Genomic DNA, 19,351 nt, shown 5'->3' on the forward strand with positions numbered 1-19,351 from the left:
AAAATTAGGGAGTGTACCGACCGAGTGTAATTACAACACAACCGCTGTTGTTCCACTCTGTCTCTGCTGAGTTATAATCAGGACAAGATATACTGTATATGCAAGTCTAATTCCTGCCTCTATTTGTATTTGTTGTCAAGGGATGTTGTCCAGGGAGATTAGATAGTGACACCGAATCAGTGATTGCACCACTGAACCATCCGAAGCTTCGTTCAGACTACATCAATATTCCAGGAAACACAGCTGCGATAAATATTTACTCCTTTAATTCATTATTCCAGATGCCATTTTATCTGTAGCAGAGTAAATGTCTTTTATTTGAATATTGTGAGTGGGAGCTTGCCATCGCCTTTCTTGTGAAATAATCAACATTTAATCAACATTTGCACATTTTTTTAAAGAGTTTAAATGAATAAAAAACAAATAGGAAAATACACTGAAGGTTTTTGATATGTGTCTCTTTAAATCAGTAACAGGAAGGTAAGTCACCCACTCTCCACCAGAGAAGTCAATCCCATCTGTGTGTAGTTTATGTAACATTGCTTTATTGTTGCGGTGTGGTCCACACACACCGACACAAACAAAAGGAGCTCCGGTCGTAGAAAGGTTGGGATTCAATCCAAAGTATATAAGAAGAAGGGGTGAAGCCTCAAAGACTCGGTCGCAGGGAACAGCCGGATACGCGGAGGAGCTGGAGGGATCAAGTCCTGCACTGTTGAAGTGATGCAAGGTTTCAAAACCCCAAGGCCACATGTGTAAGAGGTTCAATACCCAAGTGGAAACGTGGGAGTCCGGTCCAAGGACAGAGACACAGGAACAAAGCCAAGTTGAAGTGAGTTCAACCCCGTCGAGGCTGGAGCGAGGCCACGACTTCTCCCGGCTGACGGAGGAGAGATGGTTTCCTCACTCATCCTGAGAGAGAAAGACAAGTGAGGTGAAGTGAAACATCTCTGGTTTCCCCCCTTTTGTATTAACTAACAACATCACCACCTTCATCCTGGAGTGCAGATGCAGATGCAGCTTCGGCTCATCAAACAATCTGAGTCTGTGTGTGTGTGTGTGTGTGGAAAAAAAACAGAATAAAATAAGCGTAACGTGACTGTAGGTGCCAGACGAGCTCCTCTGAAACTGCTGATCACACGTCTCCAGAGGTTTTACCCAGAATGGTGAGAAAAAAGAAGAAAAAGAAAAACATCCAGTCAGCAGCAGCGGCAGCAGCTCTGTGGATGGAAACCAGATCAGAAAACCACTCTCTGACGACAGTGAAGAAGGCTGAGACCGGTCTCAGAGTGAACCACCTATGATGTTATATGTTTTTGTGTCAGAGGAGTGGATGATGAATGAAAACATTTTTCATTTTTACTAGGTAATCAATAATCGATTTCACTTCCAGGAGTTTATGGACACTTTTGAGGTGGAAGGTTTTCTTGCTTGCAACTCAACACAGGGTTTAAGTTTGGAAATCAATCAATTCTTAGATCACAAAACAAAACAAAACAAAGATGTGATGGGTTTCTGTTAAAGGGATAGTTCAACATGTTGGCAAATTGACCCATTGCCATAATCCCTATAGTCATAGCAGTAGGTTTGTTGCCTTTAATTGTCACTGCAAGCTATTTTTAAGCGGTGGAGCAGAGCCGCGAGCTGCTCAAGAGCTACGCTACGGAGGCTAATGGGATTTCTTGGTTTCCCTCATCAAACTCATCAAATACACAATCCAACAACTCCAAAACGCTCTGGTGGACAAGCTGTGACCTGCACATTCACCACACTATGAGATAATAACAGAACGTTACCAGACAGAATTGTTTTAGAGGCAAATTCATGCAAAACCGCTGATCCGCGTTCCTGTCAGGGACGGTTTTTCAGCAAGCAGTCTCTGAATTTACCTCTGTTTTTGTTCATGCAGCTGCAGCGGTTTGCCAGTGACTACGCTCTTGGTTCTGCCACCAGGATGGTGGAACAGGCCATAGAGCAAACCAGAGTCAACATCGAGTGGGTCGGCGAGAACAAAGAGGCTATATTGGAGTGGTTTGAAGGAGAATCATCTTCGTAGAGTGAAAGAAATCCACGTCAAGAACAGATCATTTCCAGGTCTACTTTGTTGACGGGGGAAAATAAGACTTGAAAAAGAAAAGGACAGCATAGAGAGTATTAACTCATGTACATTATTTATATTCTATATATGCAGTGGAAAAACAGGCAAAGTAAATAGATTTCTTGACTCCGCTGTTTGTGATTTTGCACATGATGCTGCTGCGGCATCGATTTTTACAATCAAAGTTTTTTTTAAAGTGTTTACAGTGGCAAATATGAATTTGATGGGGAAAAAAACAGCTCCAATTTGATTGCTGCTACTTTCCAGACCAGCCAGAGCTAAAGGACAGAACCTCATGTGTTTGTTTGTTAGTTAATTAGTTAGTCAACATATCTGTATGTGTATAGTATAAGTTTTAATCAATAAATCAATTTATTCTTGTATGTCCCTGAAATTGTTATTTTTAATTTTTTAATAAAACATCTACATCATGTTAAACAAGAGGCCTGTCATTCCTTATGTCAGCTTGATTTACCTGGAGAACATTGTGCATGTTGTTTTATTTACAGGTCACTACTGAAACACCTTAGAGGTGTGTTTAGATTAAATAAATGACTAATTAATGTCTCACTTTTTGTTTTAGGGATGTTCTGATATCAGAATTTCCCTCATCCTGTATGAATTTACCTGTAAAACAACTCTGTCTGGTAACGTTCTGTTATTATCTCATAGCGTGGTGAATGTGCAGGTCACAACTTGTCCACCAGAGCGTTTTGGAGTTGTTGGATTGTGTATTTGATGAGTTTGATGAGGGAAACCAAGAAATCCCATTAGCCTCCGTAGCGTAGCTCTGAGCAGCTCACCGCTCGGCTCGGCCGTTCTAAAAATTGCTTGCACCGACAATCAAAGGTAACGAACCTACTGCTATGACTATAGGGATTATGGCAATGGGCCAATTTGCCAAAATGTTGAACTATCCCTTTAAACTATTGGTTTATTTATTTATTTCACCTTTATTCTTTCCCTTTCACCAACTCTAGTCCTTGCACATACATACGCAAACCAACTTTCACTACCTTTAATACACTTCATTTTAAAATAACATTTTGTTTTTTCATGAGTGACGTTCTGATCTATAAGTGTTTAATTGTGTCTTTGTATGGAGAATAAACATTGTGGAGCATCATCCTGGTGAGAAAGTCGTCTAAAACAGTAACAAAACCTCTGGGACGTGTTGAACATGTGCACTGGAAATGAAAATCAACAAACTCTGCAGCCGCCATGTCGACGCCACACGTCCAGTGTGTTCCTGGTATCATGTTTTGGCTCATCATGTCTCCGTAGGATGAACTCATGACCGACCAGCTGGTCTTTCTAAACTTTTCCTCACCACTTTCACAGAAATACACATTACACATTACACATACACTGTCAGAGAAACATACAGTGCCAGTTCCTGCATTATGAGTATGACTATCCTGATGATGCATGAGGTGGTAACAGTTTGTTGTAAGTCTTCAACAAACACCCTGGACATCTGTAGTGAAGTGTTTGCTGCATGAAAACTGGAATTTATCGTCCTTTCAATCTCTAAAAAAGGAAAATTTCTATTGTTTTTCTTTTGACCTTGGACGGTTAAGCACTGACTAAGATCATTTAGATTTCAGCAGCTGAACATTTCTACAGAGTTGACAATAGCATTGTTATTGCTGTCATTCTGTTATTGCCTCTTTTTTATGGTTGTCGAGTGTCAATGTCTTTACATAATTTGTTGTATGTCACTGTACGTCAAATTAACTGTCACTTTGTTGTATGTCATTGCTATATGTTAGGCCTACTGTCTCTATTCTTCTTTTCTTTTGTGTCACTGTTATATGTGCTTTTATTGTCTATATTTTAATGTTATACTCCCCCTCTCCCTTGCCCCTTAGGAGGTCTTTCACCTCCTACCAGGCCATTAATAAGAATGTATTCTTAGCTATTCTTGCCTGGTTAAATAAAGGTTTACTACTACTACTAGACAGACTGTATGTAGCCTACAGGATCTCGTTGCTCTCACCCATTCATCCTCCTCCGCTCCCTCTCCTTCTCCTCCGGTCTTCTCCGAGCCGCCGGCGTCTGATTTGTTGGCCATGATCTTGTCCGTCCACGAAGCTCCGGCCTTCTCGTCTCCAGCAAAGTTACACTTGGTCACCGTGCCGCCGTCAACCTTGGCCAGGGAGACTGAAGGCAGAGAGGAAGTTAAGACGAGACGTGAGTTTTGTGCAGGAAGCACAAGACGAAACAGAAACTGAAGAATAAGAAATTAAAAAAAACTGAACAAACCAACAGAACAGCTGTGCAATGAACCAACCCAGAGGCTTCAAACTATTTCATGTGGCTCGTTGGTCTAGGGGTATGATTCTCGCTTCGGGTGCGAGAGGTCCCGGGTTCAAATCCCGGACGAGCCCAAAACCACATAATTAAATGCTCTTCTAACTCAGCAGTACATGTGGCGTATGACTTTGGTTTGGACACCAACTGAGCTTTAACCTCCAGCAGGATTTATAGAACATATGAAATTAGCTCTACCTCAGTGTGTACACTTACACTGACAACTGCATGTAGGTGGTGCTAAACCTCCTGTGAAGCAATAAAGTATTCTTTTGTTTTGATATAAAACCATTAGTCGAATGATAAAGTGATAATAATAATAATAAAAAACTTTATTTGTACAGCACTTTTTATACAAGAAATGTCACAACAAAGAAATGACCTTCACATTAAAAGACATAAAAATAAAGACATTAAAAGTAATTGATGTAAAATGAAAAACATAGGATGATAAAATAAATAAGTGAAATAATAATACATTCAAATGAAAAAATAATAATATACAGTATATTTAAAGAAGAAGTGCTGATGAGTTGATCAGGCCGGTAATAAATCAGCTGTTTTATGATGATGATACATTTCTACTTTAGCGGCCTCTTCATGCTCTCCTTGGGATTATAAAACTCCAAAATGGCAAAAAAAAAAAAAAAAAGTGTAAAAGTATAGGGTGTGAAAAGAGCAAAGAACTCCACACCACTAAGAAAGAAAAAAAAAAGGGGTGGATTGGATATCACAGGGCTGGATGGCTCCTGTGAGGTCAGACTGTGTTCAGGCCCTGGGAACCGACTTATGAAACTGTTAAAGAAGAGAGCAAGGGAGAAAAAAAAAAAAAAAAATTCAAGTTTAATTTCACTCACTCGCTCCCCGCTGCCTCTGAGGTCACCGCCGGGACAAAGCCGGGTCAACGTGAAGAGCATGAAAACCAAACGCAGCCATTTGAGGTAGTCAAAACAAATTAAAGAGCTGCAGCTAATCCTGTGCTGCTTTTTAACTTAAGCCCGGTTCACAGCGTTCTTCCCTTTTCAGGCTTCATCTGATACGAGGACGGACGATCAGCGCTGCTTTTTTGTTTTGTTTTGTTTCTGTTTTGTTTCTGTTTCTCAAAACCAAATATGAGGAGGCGGTTAAGCAGAGAAAACAGCCCTGGTGGTACTAATAACACTGACTGACTCACATATGAAGGGACTGTTTCCTCTGGTCTTCAGCCGGACGTCCTGCCCCGTCTCCAGCTCTGTTTTGTCCATCTCGGCCTCCGGGTACCAGAAGGCCCAGGCACCGGCCGGTCTGTGCTGCTCTGTTATTTTCTCCAGCTCGGCTTTGTTCACCAGGGCCGACAGCTGATCCGGGGACAGCAGGTCGGACTCGCCCTTGGCCTCCACCTCTGTGTGGACAGAAGGAGTCAGACGTCTGAGATAATAAAGACAGACAGTGGAGTGCAGTGGAAAGAACGTGAATGAACTCTGATGCACTACGACACTTTTTTGGGGGGAATATACACTTTAAATCAGAGTTTATTTAAGTTTTCAGTTCTTTTTTTTCCAACAATTATAAACAAACAAAATTGCAAAGAAACAAAAAACAAAGAAAGAGCAAAAATAAACAGAGAATAAAAGTGAACATAGTGGAAAATGGCGTGATCCTTCACAGGCCAAGAGCACTTTATAAAGGTATATAAAGTCCAACTTACCCAAATACAGTGTAATAAAAGAAAGTTATTGATTGTTTTATGTATATGAGCCAATAAAGTTTTCTGATTCAGATTCCTCTGCTGCACACAGGACAGGCATTCACTCCAAAATCGATGATTGGAAAAGCATCTTAAAAGGATAGTTCACCCAAAATTCAAATTTCATTATTCATTATCTACTCACCCTCATGTCGACTAAGGGCTGGGAGAAGTTTCAGAGTCCTCCGTGCCTTCTCGGAGTTACGGGGGGTCCGCGCAGCAGTATTTGTCCATATAATGGTTGTGAATGGGGCTCACTTTTCTTCGTCCAAAAAGACACACCAAAAAACATCCAAATACCTCCGTAGTGCTCGTCTGTAATGTCCTTCTTGTATTGAAGCCCCGACATGAGAAATTGTTCCGCCGGTCAGTGCAAATCGACACAGGAAGAGCAGTGAACTGAGACACTGGGAGCTTCCGCTACAAACAAGCTTAAAATATAGACTTATTTTATTTTTTTTCGTTACAATTTCTCATGTCAGGGCTTCAATACAAGAGGGACATTACAGATGAGCAGCATGGAGGTATTTGGATGTTTTTTTGGTGTGACTTTTTGGACGAAGAAAAGTGAGCCCCATTCACAACCATTATATGGACAAATACTGCTGCACGGACCCCCCTGTAACTCAGAGAAGGCAACGGAGGACTCTGAAACTTCTCCCAGACCTTAGTCAACATGAGGGTGAGTAGATAATGAGTGAAATTTGAATTTTGGGTGAACTATCCCTTTAAACAGTTTATCATTCAAAGTCCTCAACAAAAACACACTGGGTACAATCAGAGCTCTGCTGTAATGTTGCTTTTGTTGGTGTTTTATCATTTTAATATGGTTATTTAAACTTGAGTAAAGTTCTAGATAGATAAAATGTATTAATAAATAATCAAAACTCAAAATTGCTGTGTGAGACAAAGCGATACGTCACTGTCCTTTATTGCTTGATTAGCTATACACACATCCACTCAATCTTATGAGTGACTGTGGCTGAGGAGGTACAGTGGGTTGTCCAGTAATCAGAGGGTCGGTGGTTCGATCCCCGGCTTCTCCAATCCTCATATGAGAAAGGGCAAAATACTGAACTCAGATGTGATGTAGCATCAGTGTGTGATAAATGAGTAATAGAAATATGCTGGGTAAATGTAACATATTAGTGTAAAATGCTTTCAGATTAGATGTGTGTTTATATAACTCACCAGCTGTTTGCATTGTTACTAATAACAATAATAACACTTTCTGTTTTCGTCAGAAGAGTGATTCATGCTTCCAGATAAGACTTCCCAACATACTCAGTCATCCTTTTATTATCTTTAATGACTTTTTTGGACCATTTAATGCCTTTAATGACAGCTCCAGTGGAGACAGACAGGAAGTACTCAGTTAGTACAGTTGTGGAGTGGATCCAACGACCTCCTGCTAAAGGCTCAATGCAAACTCATGGTACAGAGACAGTGAACATGTGACGCATTCAGGTCCTTAACTTAAAACAACATTATCCACTTTCCTTGTATGTAACTGATAAATAACATCAGTGAAGTGGTTTGAGGTAAAATAGAGATGTAATGTATCCTAGGTGGGCAGCACTCCTATGTTTGGAGGAGACATCAAAGGGATAGTTCAACATTTTGGCAAATTGGTCCATTGCCATAATCCCTATAGTCATAGCAGTAGGTTTGTTACCTTTAATTGTCAGTGAAAGCCTTTTTTTGAACGGCGGAGCAGAGCCACGAGCTACGGAGTTGTTTTTGAGGCAAATTCATGCAAAACCGCTGATGCACGTTCCCGTCGGGGGCAGCTTTTCGGCAAGCAGTCTCTGCATTTACCTCTAAAACAACTCTGTCTGGTAACGTTCTGTTATTATCTCATAGCGTGGTGAATGTGCAGGTCACAACTTGTCCATCAGAGCGTTTTGGAGTTGTTGGATTGTGTATTTGATGAGTTTGATGATGAGGGAAACCAAGAAATCCCATAAGCCTCCATAGCGTAGCTCTGAGCAGCTCGCGGCTCTGCTCCGCCGTTCTGAAAAATAGCTTGCACCGACAATTAAAGGTAACGAATAGGGATTATGGCAATGGGTCAATATGCGAACATATTGAACTATCCCTTTAAAGTGGATCCCAAATACAGATTCATTTAGTTATGTGCTTAAAATTGAGACAAAGAGTAGCTCAGTCTCAACATCAACCTCTCAGCTGCTTTATTTTTTATTTTGACCTATTTTGGGGCCATTTTTTTGCTTTTATTTTGATAGTGAAGTGAGACAGGAAACAGGTGGGATTCAAACCTGCAATAAGCTGACTACATCCCAACCTCCTGGCTTCATGATGTGTTTTGAACCGTGTCACACACACACACACACACACACACACACACACACACACACACACACACACACACACACACACACACACACACACACACACACACACACACACACACACACACACACACACACACACACACACACACACACACACACAGAAAGCAGCATCTTATTTATTTTCATGTCCCTGCTCCTGCAGAACATCAGACTCTGTTTCATTCATCTGTCGTTCTTCGGCAGCTCTTCACAGATCTGTCTGTTCGCCTTAAAGGCCCTCGCGTGTGTGATTTAAAGACGCAGCTGCAGTTCATAAATCTCACCCCCCTTGAAAGACGGCAGGCACACACACACATATACACACACCACACTCCAAATAGAAACTGGATGGAGATGGAGATGGAGACGTTTGTTTTCCACTCACTGTAGGAGGACATGAGGAAGCCGGTGTTGACCTTTTTGGTGTCACTGAAGTTTGGCTCCATCTCTTTCCCACTGGCATCGAACTTCCTCTGGTGGATGCGGCCGGGTTTTATGTACAGCACGTAGAAACGGACCTGCCAACGAGGGGAAAATGAGCAAAACAAAAACAAAGTGTGGTTTTCCGTTCGTCTGTCTGTCTGTCTGTCTGACTGACTGTGTGTTTATGTTTAGTCTCTGCAAAAATACAAACACTGATAAGGATCTGGGAAACGCTCTCAACTTCTTGTGACAAAACGGTGGAAGAGTTTCTTTCTAAGGAGGAAAGACGATGTCAAATTGGGGAAATTGTCATTACATGTAGTATTATGTATAAGGTATTACTTTATATTTACTTTTATAATGACATGTGAACCTATAAAAGCAAATGGTTCCTTATCATCCTCAGAATCAAAAGGAAACAATATTTTATTCAATTGAAAGGACAGAAAGTGCTGTCAGTGATTCATCCATCCATTCATTTGAGTTAACCTCTATTTTAACACCAAAATGTAGGTTGAGCTGAGTATTGGAAGTTAAAAGGTCCTGGATACAAGAAACAACATTGAGCACCAACACAATAAAATCAAACAAGTGTCAAGAAATAAAACAACAATAAAAGCAACTAAAACATTCAAAATTCATTTAAAAAAAAGTTAATCATACTTAAAATATTAAAATAAGGCTGCATAAATCAGCTAAAACAGGAACATCTGGATGAGTTTTAGGATTTTTCATTTTGTACCTTTTGATTGTTGACATCAGTGATTGAATGTCTGGAAACATCCAATAACTTTCCCTCCAGAAGAACTCCTGGGCCACTGTGTGAAAAATAAATAATACATTTAAAAAAAAAAGATCTATCTATATCTATTTATACAATATACAATGCAATACAATACAATACAACTTTATTGTCCACCATCGTGGAAAATACATGATCTACTTCTATTTATTGCAATGCAAACTGACATAACGAGCTATAAAACAGACTCAGCTTCTAACCTAAAGGTGGTTGTTTAGTTTAATGTACTTGAACACACCGTCAGATAAACAGGAACTGTAAGTAGGCTATACCAAAACACTGTTTACAACTTTATTCAGATTAAGTTTTTTTAAGGTCGAATGCAAGAGCAACAATGATTTATTACAAATATATAATGTTTAATATTATGTAACTCACTGCTAACTGCACTAAATCTCTAAGAAAGCTTAAATTTGAGGTTATTTTAAATGAGGTTTGGTTCAGTGTCCACTAAACACGGAAGATGAAGCATCCACAGAGAGATAATGAGACTGACAGTAATCTGATTACCTGATAATCAGATTCCCAGTCAATATGTTTCCATACAAACATTAAATTCTCTTTAAAATCCAGGGGGCGCTGCACGGAAACCTGTTATTATCTCTCAGGACCAAACCTCGATTTAAAACCATTATTTATTTATTATAGACAGAAGCAGCTGTGTCTCGTGCCCCTACCTTTCATACGTGGACGGAGCCCACGCGCGGTCATATTTCTCATTGTGGACAGGTTTGTTCTGTAAAGACGTGTTGTGGTAAATTCGGCTCATTATTTCATTTAATAAAAACAAAAACAGTGTGTCTCTAACTTTTCCCGTCTCCGAGATTTTTCCCCCTGTTTCCGGACTTCCTGGTCCAGTCGCAGCTGAGGTGCGCTCGGTTTCATCCAGAGCGTGCGCCGGCGGCGAGTGACAGCTGTGAGAACGGGGCGGAGTTAGGATATACATAAATTATATATTATTCTTTTTACAGTCTATGATTATTATATATGTATGTATGTATACCTTTTTGTAAGTTTATATCATTTATAGCTCATTGGTTTTACAAATATCAATAAAAATAGATGCATACAATAAATTAAGTTACAACATAATGTAATGTATTATGTATTATTAATTAAAATGAAATAAAATATAGGTTAATGTCAAAATGAATTATACAGACAACTGGTTAAAGCTTGTTTTCTTCAGGTAACCAGCAACTTCAATCTTTGTGCATCATCCATATGTGATAAATCTATTATTTGACTTAGCAAAACCTTTTTGCAATTCAATTCCACATGTGAAGAGTAATAGAAAACAAAATGACATGTTCTCTATATCAGCCAAACAGCACATATACCATAAAGATATTATGATAGAAATGAAATGCCCAAAATAAAGATTGCATACGTTGTTTTATGTGGTATAACCTGTTGCACATTATATATAATATATCTTTTTAGATTTATACATGTTAATTTTTTATTAAAACAACATATACATACTTGTATATTCTTAATTATTATTATAATATAATTAATTTCTTATTAATCTTAAACTACCCCTCTCTTCCCAGTCTAATAGTGGTCTCTGACAAGGGTACACACTGTTTATAATATTAATGCACATGTTTACAGTCTTTGGGATGGATATACTGTATATATGTAACATATAGCTACAATATAAGATCATATACATCAACATACATAGTTGTTTTGACTGGAAATATATGTGAAATTGGTAGAATTATAAATATGCTACTACAATGCATTAAAACTCTGCATGAGGAGTATTTTGTTGCCTTAGGACAGAGTCATTCTTGCTGTTTCCCACTTGTTTACCTCCATCACTTCCTGTTTATCCGTTTCCTGCTGCAGATACCATAGTGTGTACAGACCAGTATACTTAAACTCACATCAGCCAGTGTAATTAAAACCACCTCTGTTTGCTTACTGCCTGGGCCTCCCAGCGGTTTCCATTTGCAGCAATCACAACAAAACACTAAATATCACATTGAAATAGTTTATTTTTACGACAGGCAGTAGTTCTTCAGTGTAAAAAGGTGTGCAAACTTTACTCCATGAACACAAGGGGACAGACACATTTGGGCAGAATCCATGGTTTGACTCGTCCTTCTGAGTTGTTTTGGCAGAATCTGTGTGTTTCCTCTGCATCTGGCCTCTGTCTCTCTCGAGGCAGAGCAGGAAGATGGGGCTGCAGATGGATTCCTGCATATAAAAACATGTGAGTTTGTTGTTTGGGGACCGGTGTGAGGTCCAGAGCCCAGATCAGTGGGCTTGTGGGGATACATCCTGTTCCAATCAAGGTGTTTTTGTGTTTTGTTTCACTCTGCTGCTTAAGGAGCTTTCTCTTTGGCCCGGATCGCAGGAGTTTAATTTGTTGTGGAGAGGATCCTGTTGCCGGAGGGATGCTCACATCTCGGGGCGCTCAGCTCCAGTCTGCATCTAAAAAAACACATTAAACATTACGATTAAATCTTCATCATCATTCAGTGGTAATTTGACTCATATCAATACATCATACATATCTGATCCATGACTTTTCCTCGGAGCTTCAACGGTGATTCACAGAAACGCCTCATGCCGAGAAAGAGACTTTTCTTTTTTTTTTAAACTTGGATGGTCGGTCTCTGATTCAGATTTACTCTACGGGCTCTTTGTCACAAACTTCCCAGTTTTTGTCTCAAATGCAAAATCAATTTCCTTCTGATGACAGAGAGTTTTGCAATAATGTCAAGACAACTTTTTTTTTATTAACGCAGATGTGAACCTGCACCTGCTTCTTCCAGTTATTGTTGTCGGTGCAGCTGGGGCCCAAACCAGTGTGCACTTCAAAATAAAAGTCTCCCAACAAATTCAGGGGTAAATGAATGCAATAATTTAACGTAGTGTGTATTATTTGTGACATCACACTACAATAACTCTGAGCTCTGCTAAAGGAGAATCTACGGTGGCCTTAATAGCTCAATGCACTGCAACTTAAGAAAACACATTTACACTGTAACTTTTGTGTCCCAGAAACAATTCAGTTGTGTTGTGAGTTTTTGTTGCATTACATGTGGGATTCTCACCTTCTGAGACGAGCTTCTGCTTCACTCTTTGGGGCTGCTCTCCTCACTGATACCTAGAATGACACAAGTCAAATGATATCAGTAACACTTCATCTATGCCCCTTTCCCACCTGCCAAAAAAACTTGTTTAAACCCGCTAACTATTGGCTTCGGACGGCAGTGGGAAAGGGTTAGTCGGCTGGCCTCTGATTGGTTTGCAGTGCGATTATACAGCTCAACCTGCTAATTTCTACATGATGATGTATGGCGCTATGTGCACTGGCGCTGACAAGACAGCGAGATAAAAGAGCTTCTCATTATCGGTGGGGAAGAGGAGGTTCAACGCCAGGTCACAGGGACCGTGCGAGACGCCACAGTCCACGTCGCTTCCCATTGTTTACGTCGCTAATTTTCTGTTGCACCGGACGCGCTGCAGTGAACGGCCACGCATCTTGGCAGCTGGAGAGCAAATGTGGGTTTTTTTGGCCAGTGGGAAAGGACTGTTTGCGATTGGGCCTGTGTCGACCTGCTAATTTTAGCGGGAAAGTGGCTTCATCATATAAATTATACAATATACAAGTTCTGGAAGTCAAAGTAGAACCAGCACGAGACTTGAAAACAGTCTGCACGGTTTCTTACAGGCCTCCCTGCAGCATTATACTATGCTAATGCTAACTGCTTGGTGCCTCAGGTTTAAGACTGTTGCATTGATATCAGCTTAAAAAACACTTAATAAAAAAAAACACACACAAACACCCACATACTGTATATAATTGATTCATCACTTTTCCTCAGAGCTTCAACTGTGAATGATTCACAGAAACGCCTAATGCCGAGAAAGATATTTTTATTTGCATAACTTGGATGGTCGGTCTCTGATTCAGATTTACTCTACGGGCTCTTACTTCATAATCTTTACAGGAACTGTGACAAACTTCCCAGTTTTCTTCCCAACTGCAAAATTAATTTCCTTCTGATAACAGAGAGTTTTGCAATAGTGTCAAGAGTCAAGACAACTTTTTTTTATTAACGCAGATGTGAACCTGCACCTGCTTCTTCTAGTTTTAGAGCAGCCAAACCAGAGTGCACTTCAAAATAAAAGTCTCCAACAGATTAATACAACAACAATCTAAACGCAGCCTGTATTATTTGTATCACTACAATAACTCTGAGCTCTGCTAGAGGAAAAAAACTCAACAAGAAGAACTCAGTGCACTGCAACTTAAGAAAACACATGCAAAGACACAAGCTTCATCAATTTGACAAGACATGCGCTGTAAAATCTCACAACACCTGTGACTTTTTTTTTGTCCCTAGAAACACCTGTTGATTGAGATTCTCACCTTCAATCTGCAGCTTCTCCTGATGCCAGGCAGCTCTGCTCATTGATACCTAGAACGACACAAGTCAAATGACTTATATTATGCAATATACAAGTTCTGGAAGTCCAACTAGAACCAGCATGAGACTTAAAAACAGTCCGCATGGTTTCTTACAAGCCTCCCTGCACCATTATGCCATGCTATGCCGATGCTAATTGCTTGGAGGTGCAAGGTGAGAACAGGTTTAAGACTGTTGTACTGATATAAGATAAAAAAAACACTTTAATCTTCAGTTTTGTTGAATATAAATGAAAAGTGCTATTAATATCTTGACATATAAAGGTAAAAGATAAAACATCATCCGTACTGAGGGGGTAGCGGCCGAGCTGGATGTTGAGCCAGATGTTTCGTCGTTGAGTCCAGCCGCCTGGAGCTTCCACCTCGTACAGATGCTCCTGATGTTCCTCATGCTGCTGCAGGAACCTCCTGCACACTGAACACAGGAAACACACACACTTTACTTTGCCTAAAGTGAATACAAATGTGATGAATAAATCTGTTTTGTTCAGAGCTATCCTAGAGTGGAATTCGTTGCCACTTTATATTGTGTTAACAGATTCTAAAGAGAGAGGGTATAAATTCTTGCTCAAACAGTTTCTTCTAATGTTGCAGCTGCAGTAGTTGGTATATGCTATATGATGAGGTGCCTGTTCTCTTCCCTGCCATATGAGATTACTATTTCGGTTTTTGTATGTTTTATTGTGTTGCCTTCCCCTTGTATGAGTATATTTATTGATTCTTGATTGTATTGTACAGGTGGTGTATCGTGTCTTGTGTTATACGTATGTCTGTGTCTACTGTGTGATTGTGTTAGTTGTTTTGTTCTACTTTATCCTTGATGTACCTGGAGGAATAGTGGTCAACTTTGACTGAATGTTTGGACTCCAGGAAGAATAGCCAAGCTAATGTGCTGGTGCTAATGGAGATCCAATAAATCAATCAATAAATAAATAAAACTTAAGCCGACCTGCCGCCATGCCGGGTGATAACGGAGCGCTGACTCCCAGGAACTCCTCGGTGGGGAAGGAGGAGCAGAAATCCTCCAGCATGTGGAGCCCCAGGCCTCTCCTCCTGCAGCTGCTCCTCACCAGCACCGTGTCCAGAACCGGCAGCAGGTAGCAGCAGCTGCTCCAGCCGTCACACAGGCTGCCTGGCACACAGGCAGCGGGACAGTTACTGTGACATGTAAAACACTTTCTACCGACTTCTTTTAATTAAGACTTGTCTTGGAGTCAGACCATTCCTAACCGAAACACACCAAAGTGCTTGTTTTTACTATGTTCTGCCCATATTTAAATAAAAGGCATTTTAATTTTTTCCTCAAGATGCGTGCTTTGGTATTTTATCTGTTTTTTGCCATTGATCCAGCCCTAAACCAAAGAGCATCATCTTAGCAACAAAGTCCTATGTTTAGGCAGCACTCCTACTCTTCAGCTTTTTCCCTACTGTTTGTTTCGTTTTGTTGAACTCGGTCTCAGCGAGGTGTTGATTCAACAGTAGGTTCATTCTCAGAGATGTGGTGTGTGAAGCTGTTGAGTTTCATAGCATTATACAGAGGTTTTGTTATTTAGCTATTTATGGGGTGGACAAAATAACAGAAACACTGATCTGTGGAGTTCAGTACTATCAGAAAATGTGATACTTATTGCATGACTGCTTTCAGTTTCGGTCTAAAAACAGAGATCAAATTATTTTTTTCTGAACAACTTTTTCATGTGGCGGCTTCAGGACTCTTGGGTCAGTACAGACGAGCAGTATGGAGGTATCTGGATGTTTCATAGTGTGTGTTTTGGACGATTCAAAAGTGAGCACAATTCTCCGCCTTTAAATGAAAATCCGTTGCCAGTCGGACCCCCCCTGGAACTCCAAAAACCTTTTGATGACTCTGAAAGTTCTCCAAACCCTTCCTTGGCATGATGATGAGTAGAAAATTGTTGAATTATCGATTTTGGGTGAAGTATTAAGATCAATGTTTTGGTCTCTTTTTTTGTGTTTTTCACTGAGAAATAAATAGAGCAACACATCAGAAACAATGCCAAAACTAAAAGAAAACGATTGTCCTCCTCCTCCTCCTCCTCCTCCTCCTCCTCCTCCTCCTCCTCCTCCTCGTCCATGGTACCTCTGTGTTTGACGGTGTAGAAGCCGAGCGCCTGGCCGTCTCTCCACAGCAGCTTGCAGCTCTCCGTGCGGGGGTGCAGGGAGAACAGCGCCTCCTCCTGACGACTCTTCTCCACCACTCGACTGAGCAGGAACACGATCACCCGCTCCATCAGGGACTGCACCTGGACACAACGTGGCGACTTAGGAGAGGGAACCACCAGCACAGATGAAAACAAACACCAGCATGCACATCATGGCTCTGCTCGAAAAATAAATACAACGGTCAAACTGTATAAAAGTCGTTGTTCTGAGGCAGTTTTGATCTCAAAAGACTGATTTTTTTTTTGACTTGTGGATTTAGCAACATGAAATATACTTCAAAGATAAATATTGTGAATCATAGGTTAGTACTTTTTGTTCTGTTCCTGATCAAATACTTTAGTTCAAGGCGCTGACTTCAACAAGTAGCCTTTGAAAGAGCAGTACAGATGTTTCTTTGCACACTGTTCAGACCTGTGTAGGATTTCTCATCAGTTGACAGACAGTCAGATGTACCAGTGCACAGTTACCAACATCAGGCCACTTCTGGATTCGCTGGACGTCCGTAAAAGGTCGTCCACACGCCACCACTTCTGATGCAGATACAGAGCCACCACTGAAAGGTGCACACAGGAAAGCATTAGTCTCTCTACACGCACACACACACACACACACACTCGATTAGCATTTATGAGGAACAACATGCAGGCTAGGATCCAAAAAGGACTCGATTCTTTGTGCCATGGATTTCACAAGACGTTGGAAACATTCCTTGGAGAGTTTGCCCCGTGTTGACATGACTGCGTCACGTCATTCCTGCAGTTTTGTGAGCTGCACAATCTCCTGTTTTTCGAAAGGTTTTCCACTGAATTCAGGGATGCACTGATGCGTTATCAAGTTGCGTAAATTCTGACCTCAGTGACTCTGTGAGTCTATATCTGTGTGTGTGTGTGTGTGTGAGGATGCAGTTTTAAACCTTTATGTTTATTTGCACGATTATAAAAGCAACAATAAAATTGAAAAAAAAAATTTAATTGGAAAAAAAGACATGTGCAGGTGAGGTAGAAACCCACTACAGGCTTATATTTAAACCTCACCTATAAAAGCAATTGCACAAATAACAAAGCAAAGCAAACAAAAGAAACATTAATATAACTTAAATAGCATTATAAACAAAAAGAGAGAAAGAACATGTATTTGAATCTGAGTAAAGACAGAGAATTAGTAAAAAAAATGCATATTTTTGTTCCAAACCTTGTGTTGGATCATCGGGAAGGTGAAGCGCCATCACTGCAACGTCAGGTTGGTCATCAAAGAGCTGCATCCACTTCACATTATTTGCTGTTATCTTCACCTGAGAAAACAGGACAGGACAGCTTTATGTTTAGGATAATGGCACGTGAATTATAAACATTTAAAAAAAGAGTTATGGTACCTTTGATGTCTGTGACACTTCCAACCACTCATCGTTATCGCCACATCTCGACTCCAAAGACGAGAGGTGCTTCTCAGATCCTGATGTCAGGTCACTGCCATCCACATCTGGAAGGTCGACAGGGTACATGGCCTCTCATGGGGCAGCGGCAAACAGCTGTAACTGTTCAAGATTTTTGCAATGGACAACATGCATCAACAAAGAACAACAAAATCTGCACTGACTTTATAATTGGCACCATGTTTGCTAACAAATTGAAGTTTGATCTCAAGACAGAAGCGCCTTTGTTTTCTGTCTCAGAGAATTGGCCACATTCCAAGTCGATAAGACCTGAATGACTCTGTTCTGCAGATCTTTTTATTCAATCGGTGGCACTGAACAAGGTATTGTGAAGGTTGTATGTAATATCGTGGGGTTTGTTGGAGTGAATTGCTTATTTAAGTTCAGTTCAGTTCAATTCAGACAACTTTATTTATCCTGCAAGGCGCAATTCATGTGTAGGTTTCCCAGTGCACATTCGTTCACACATTGATTTGACAGTGGGGAGGGAGGAGTCAAGAACCATATTACATATACAAGACGAAGAGATTAAGCAAGATGAGATAAAAAAAAAAACAAATGAGCTAAAAGCAGATAGTGTAGAAGCTGAAGCAATAAATAACAAGTCATTAAGAAGCAAGTACTGTGGAATGCTAGGAGTATCTGTATCCTCCCACTTCCATTAGGGAAATGAACCTGGTTGAACAGGGATGATGATGATGGTGATGAATCTGGTGATCTTTTACTGTGGCTGAATACAACACATTTTTTCATAAACCTACATACCTTAAAATGTAATGATGTTGTGGACTATAAAACTGCTCAAATGATGTATAAAGTAAATAATAATATGCTACCAGATGGCGTCCAGAGGATGTTTCAGACTCAAGCCATATGAACTAAGAAAGGTATGAACAAATGTGAAACAAACATTTATATCAATTAAATGAGTCAATCAATGGAATAATCTAGACTTAGAAATGAAACTATGTGACACATTTAACAGAAAAATAATATATAAAACTGAATTATAAATACCAGTGTGCTCATAAACTGCTGTATGTAGAATATGCAGGTTTTTTGTTCTGTGCTTGTTTTGTTTTGTATATTTTATCTACCTACTGCAAACAAATTGACAAATAAACTATACTTGCCTTGCCTTAATCATAGACAGCAGTGGAGGCATGATGTCTCTTCTGCACCCAGACCACATAAAAATATTACGTCACTTTTAAAGTCTCCTCCCTCGTGCCAACACATAATAACAAGTAGCAGATGACTTATGATCTTTGGCAGGTTTGTTGGTTCCTTATTATGGCAAGATCGGCCCAGTGTGTTACCGTAACTGACGCAAATGAACTGAACATTAACCTTTTAGTCACACACATGCATGCACACACACAAACACACGCGCGATGCTAACCTAGCTTTGTCACGCTAACTTTTAAAGATTAAACAATCAATTTACTTACTTTACAACAACAACCACAACTTGCCCAAGTTTTAAATATCCACCTCTCACATGTTGTCGATAGAAGTTGTCAGCTTCACCTGTGGTAACTAAAACTTCCCTGACTGGTTTTTCTTAGA

At 40.2% G+C, this 19,351-nt stretch overlaps 2 protein-coding genes across 4 annotated transcripts; both read right to left on the reverse strand.

Moving 5' to 3' along the window:
- Positions 1 to 314: 314 nt before the first annotated feature.
- On the reverse strand, positions 315 to 10,580 carry arpin (actin related protein 2/3 complex inhibitor). The gene is made up of 6 exons (XM_083973290.1): positions 10,394 to 10,580; positions 9,657 to 9,732; positions 8,877 to 9,009; positions 5,586 to 5,792; positions 4,098 to 4,261; positions 315 to 912 (listed from the first exon to the last, which is right to left on the reverse strand). The coding sequence occupies exons 1-6, from the start codon at positions 10,483 to 10,485 to the stop codon at positions 904 to 906; spliced, it is 681 nt and encodes a 226-aa protein (XP_083829416.1). The 5' UTR covers positions 10,486 to 10,580; the 3' UTR covers positions 315 to 903.
- Positions 10,581 to 12,784: 2,204 nt separating this feature from the next.
- Positions 12,785 to 19,334, reverse strand: fam169b (family with sequence similarity 169 member B). 3 transcript variants are annotated; one of them, XM_083973253.1, is made up of 9 exons: positions 19,234 to 19,334; positions 17,723 to 17,884; positions 17,542 to 17,641; positions 16,818 to 16,903; positions 16,268 to 16,430; positions 15,116 to 15,298; positions 14,456 to 14,581; positions 14,110 to 14,158; positions 12,785 to 12,833 (listed from the first exon to the last, which is right to left on the reverse strand). In XM_083973253.1, the coding sequence occupies exons 2-8, from the start codon at positions 17,849 to 17,851 to the stop codon at positions 14,112 to 14,114; spliced, it is 834 nt and encodes a 277-aa protein (XP_083829379.1). In that variant the 5' UTR covers positions 17,852 to 17,884; positions 19,234 to 19,334; the 3' UTR covers positions 12,785 to 12,833; positions 14,110 to 14,111. The 3 variants fall into 3 exon arrangements, with proteins under 3 accessions (XP_083829379.1, XP_083829378.1, XP_083829380.1); XM_083973252.1 differs by having other exon boundaries at positions 12,785 to 12,840; XM_083973254.1 differs by having other exon boundaries at positions 12,785 to 12,840; positions 17,542 to 17,663.
- Between the last annotated feature and the right edge of the window lie 17 nt (positions 19,335 to 19,351).

Source organism: Trachurus trachurus (genome assembly GCF_905171665.1).
Source record: "Trachurus trachurus genome assembly, chromosome: 6".
Taxonomy (NCBI): Eukaryota; Metazoa; Chordata; class Actinopteri; order Carangiformes; family Carangidae; genus Trachurus; species Trachurus trachurus.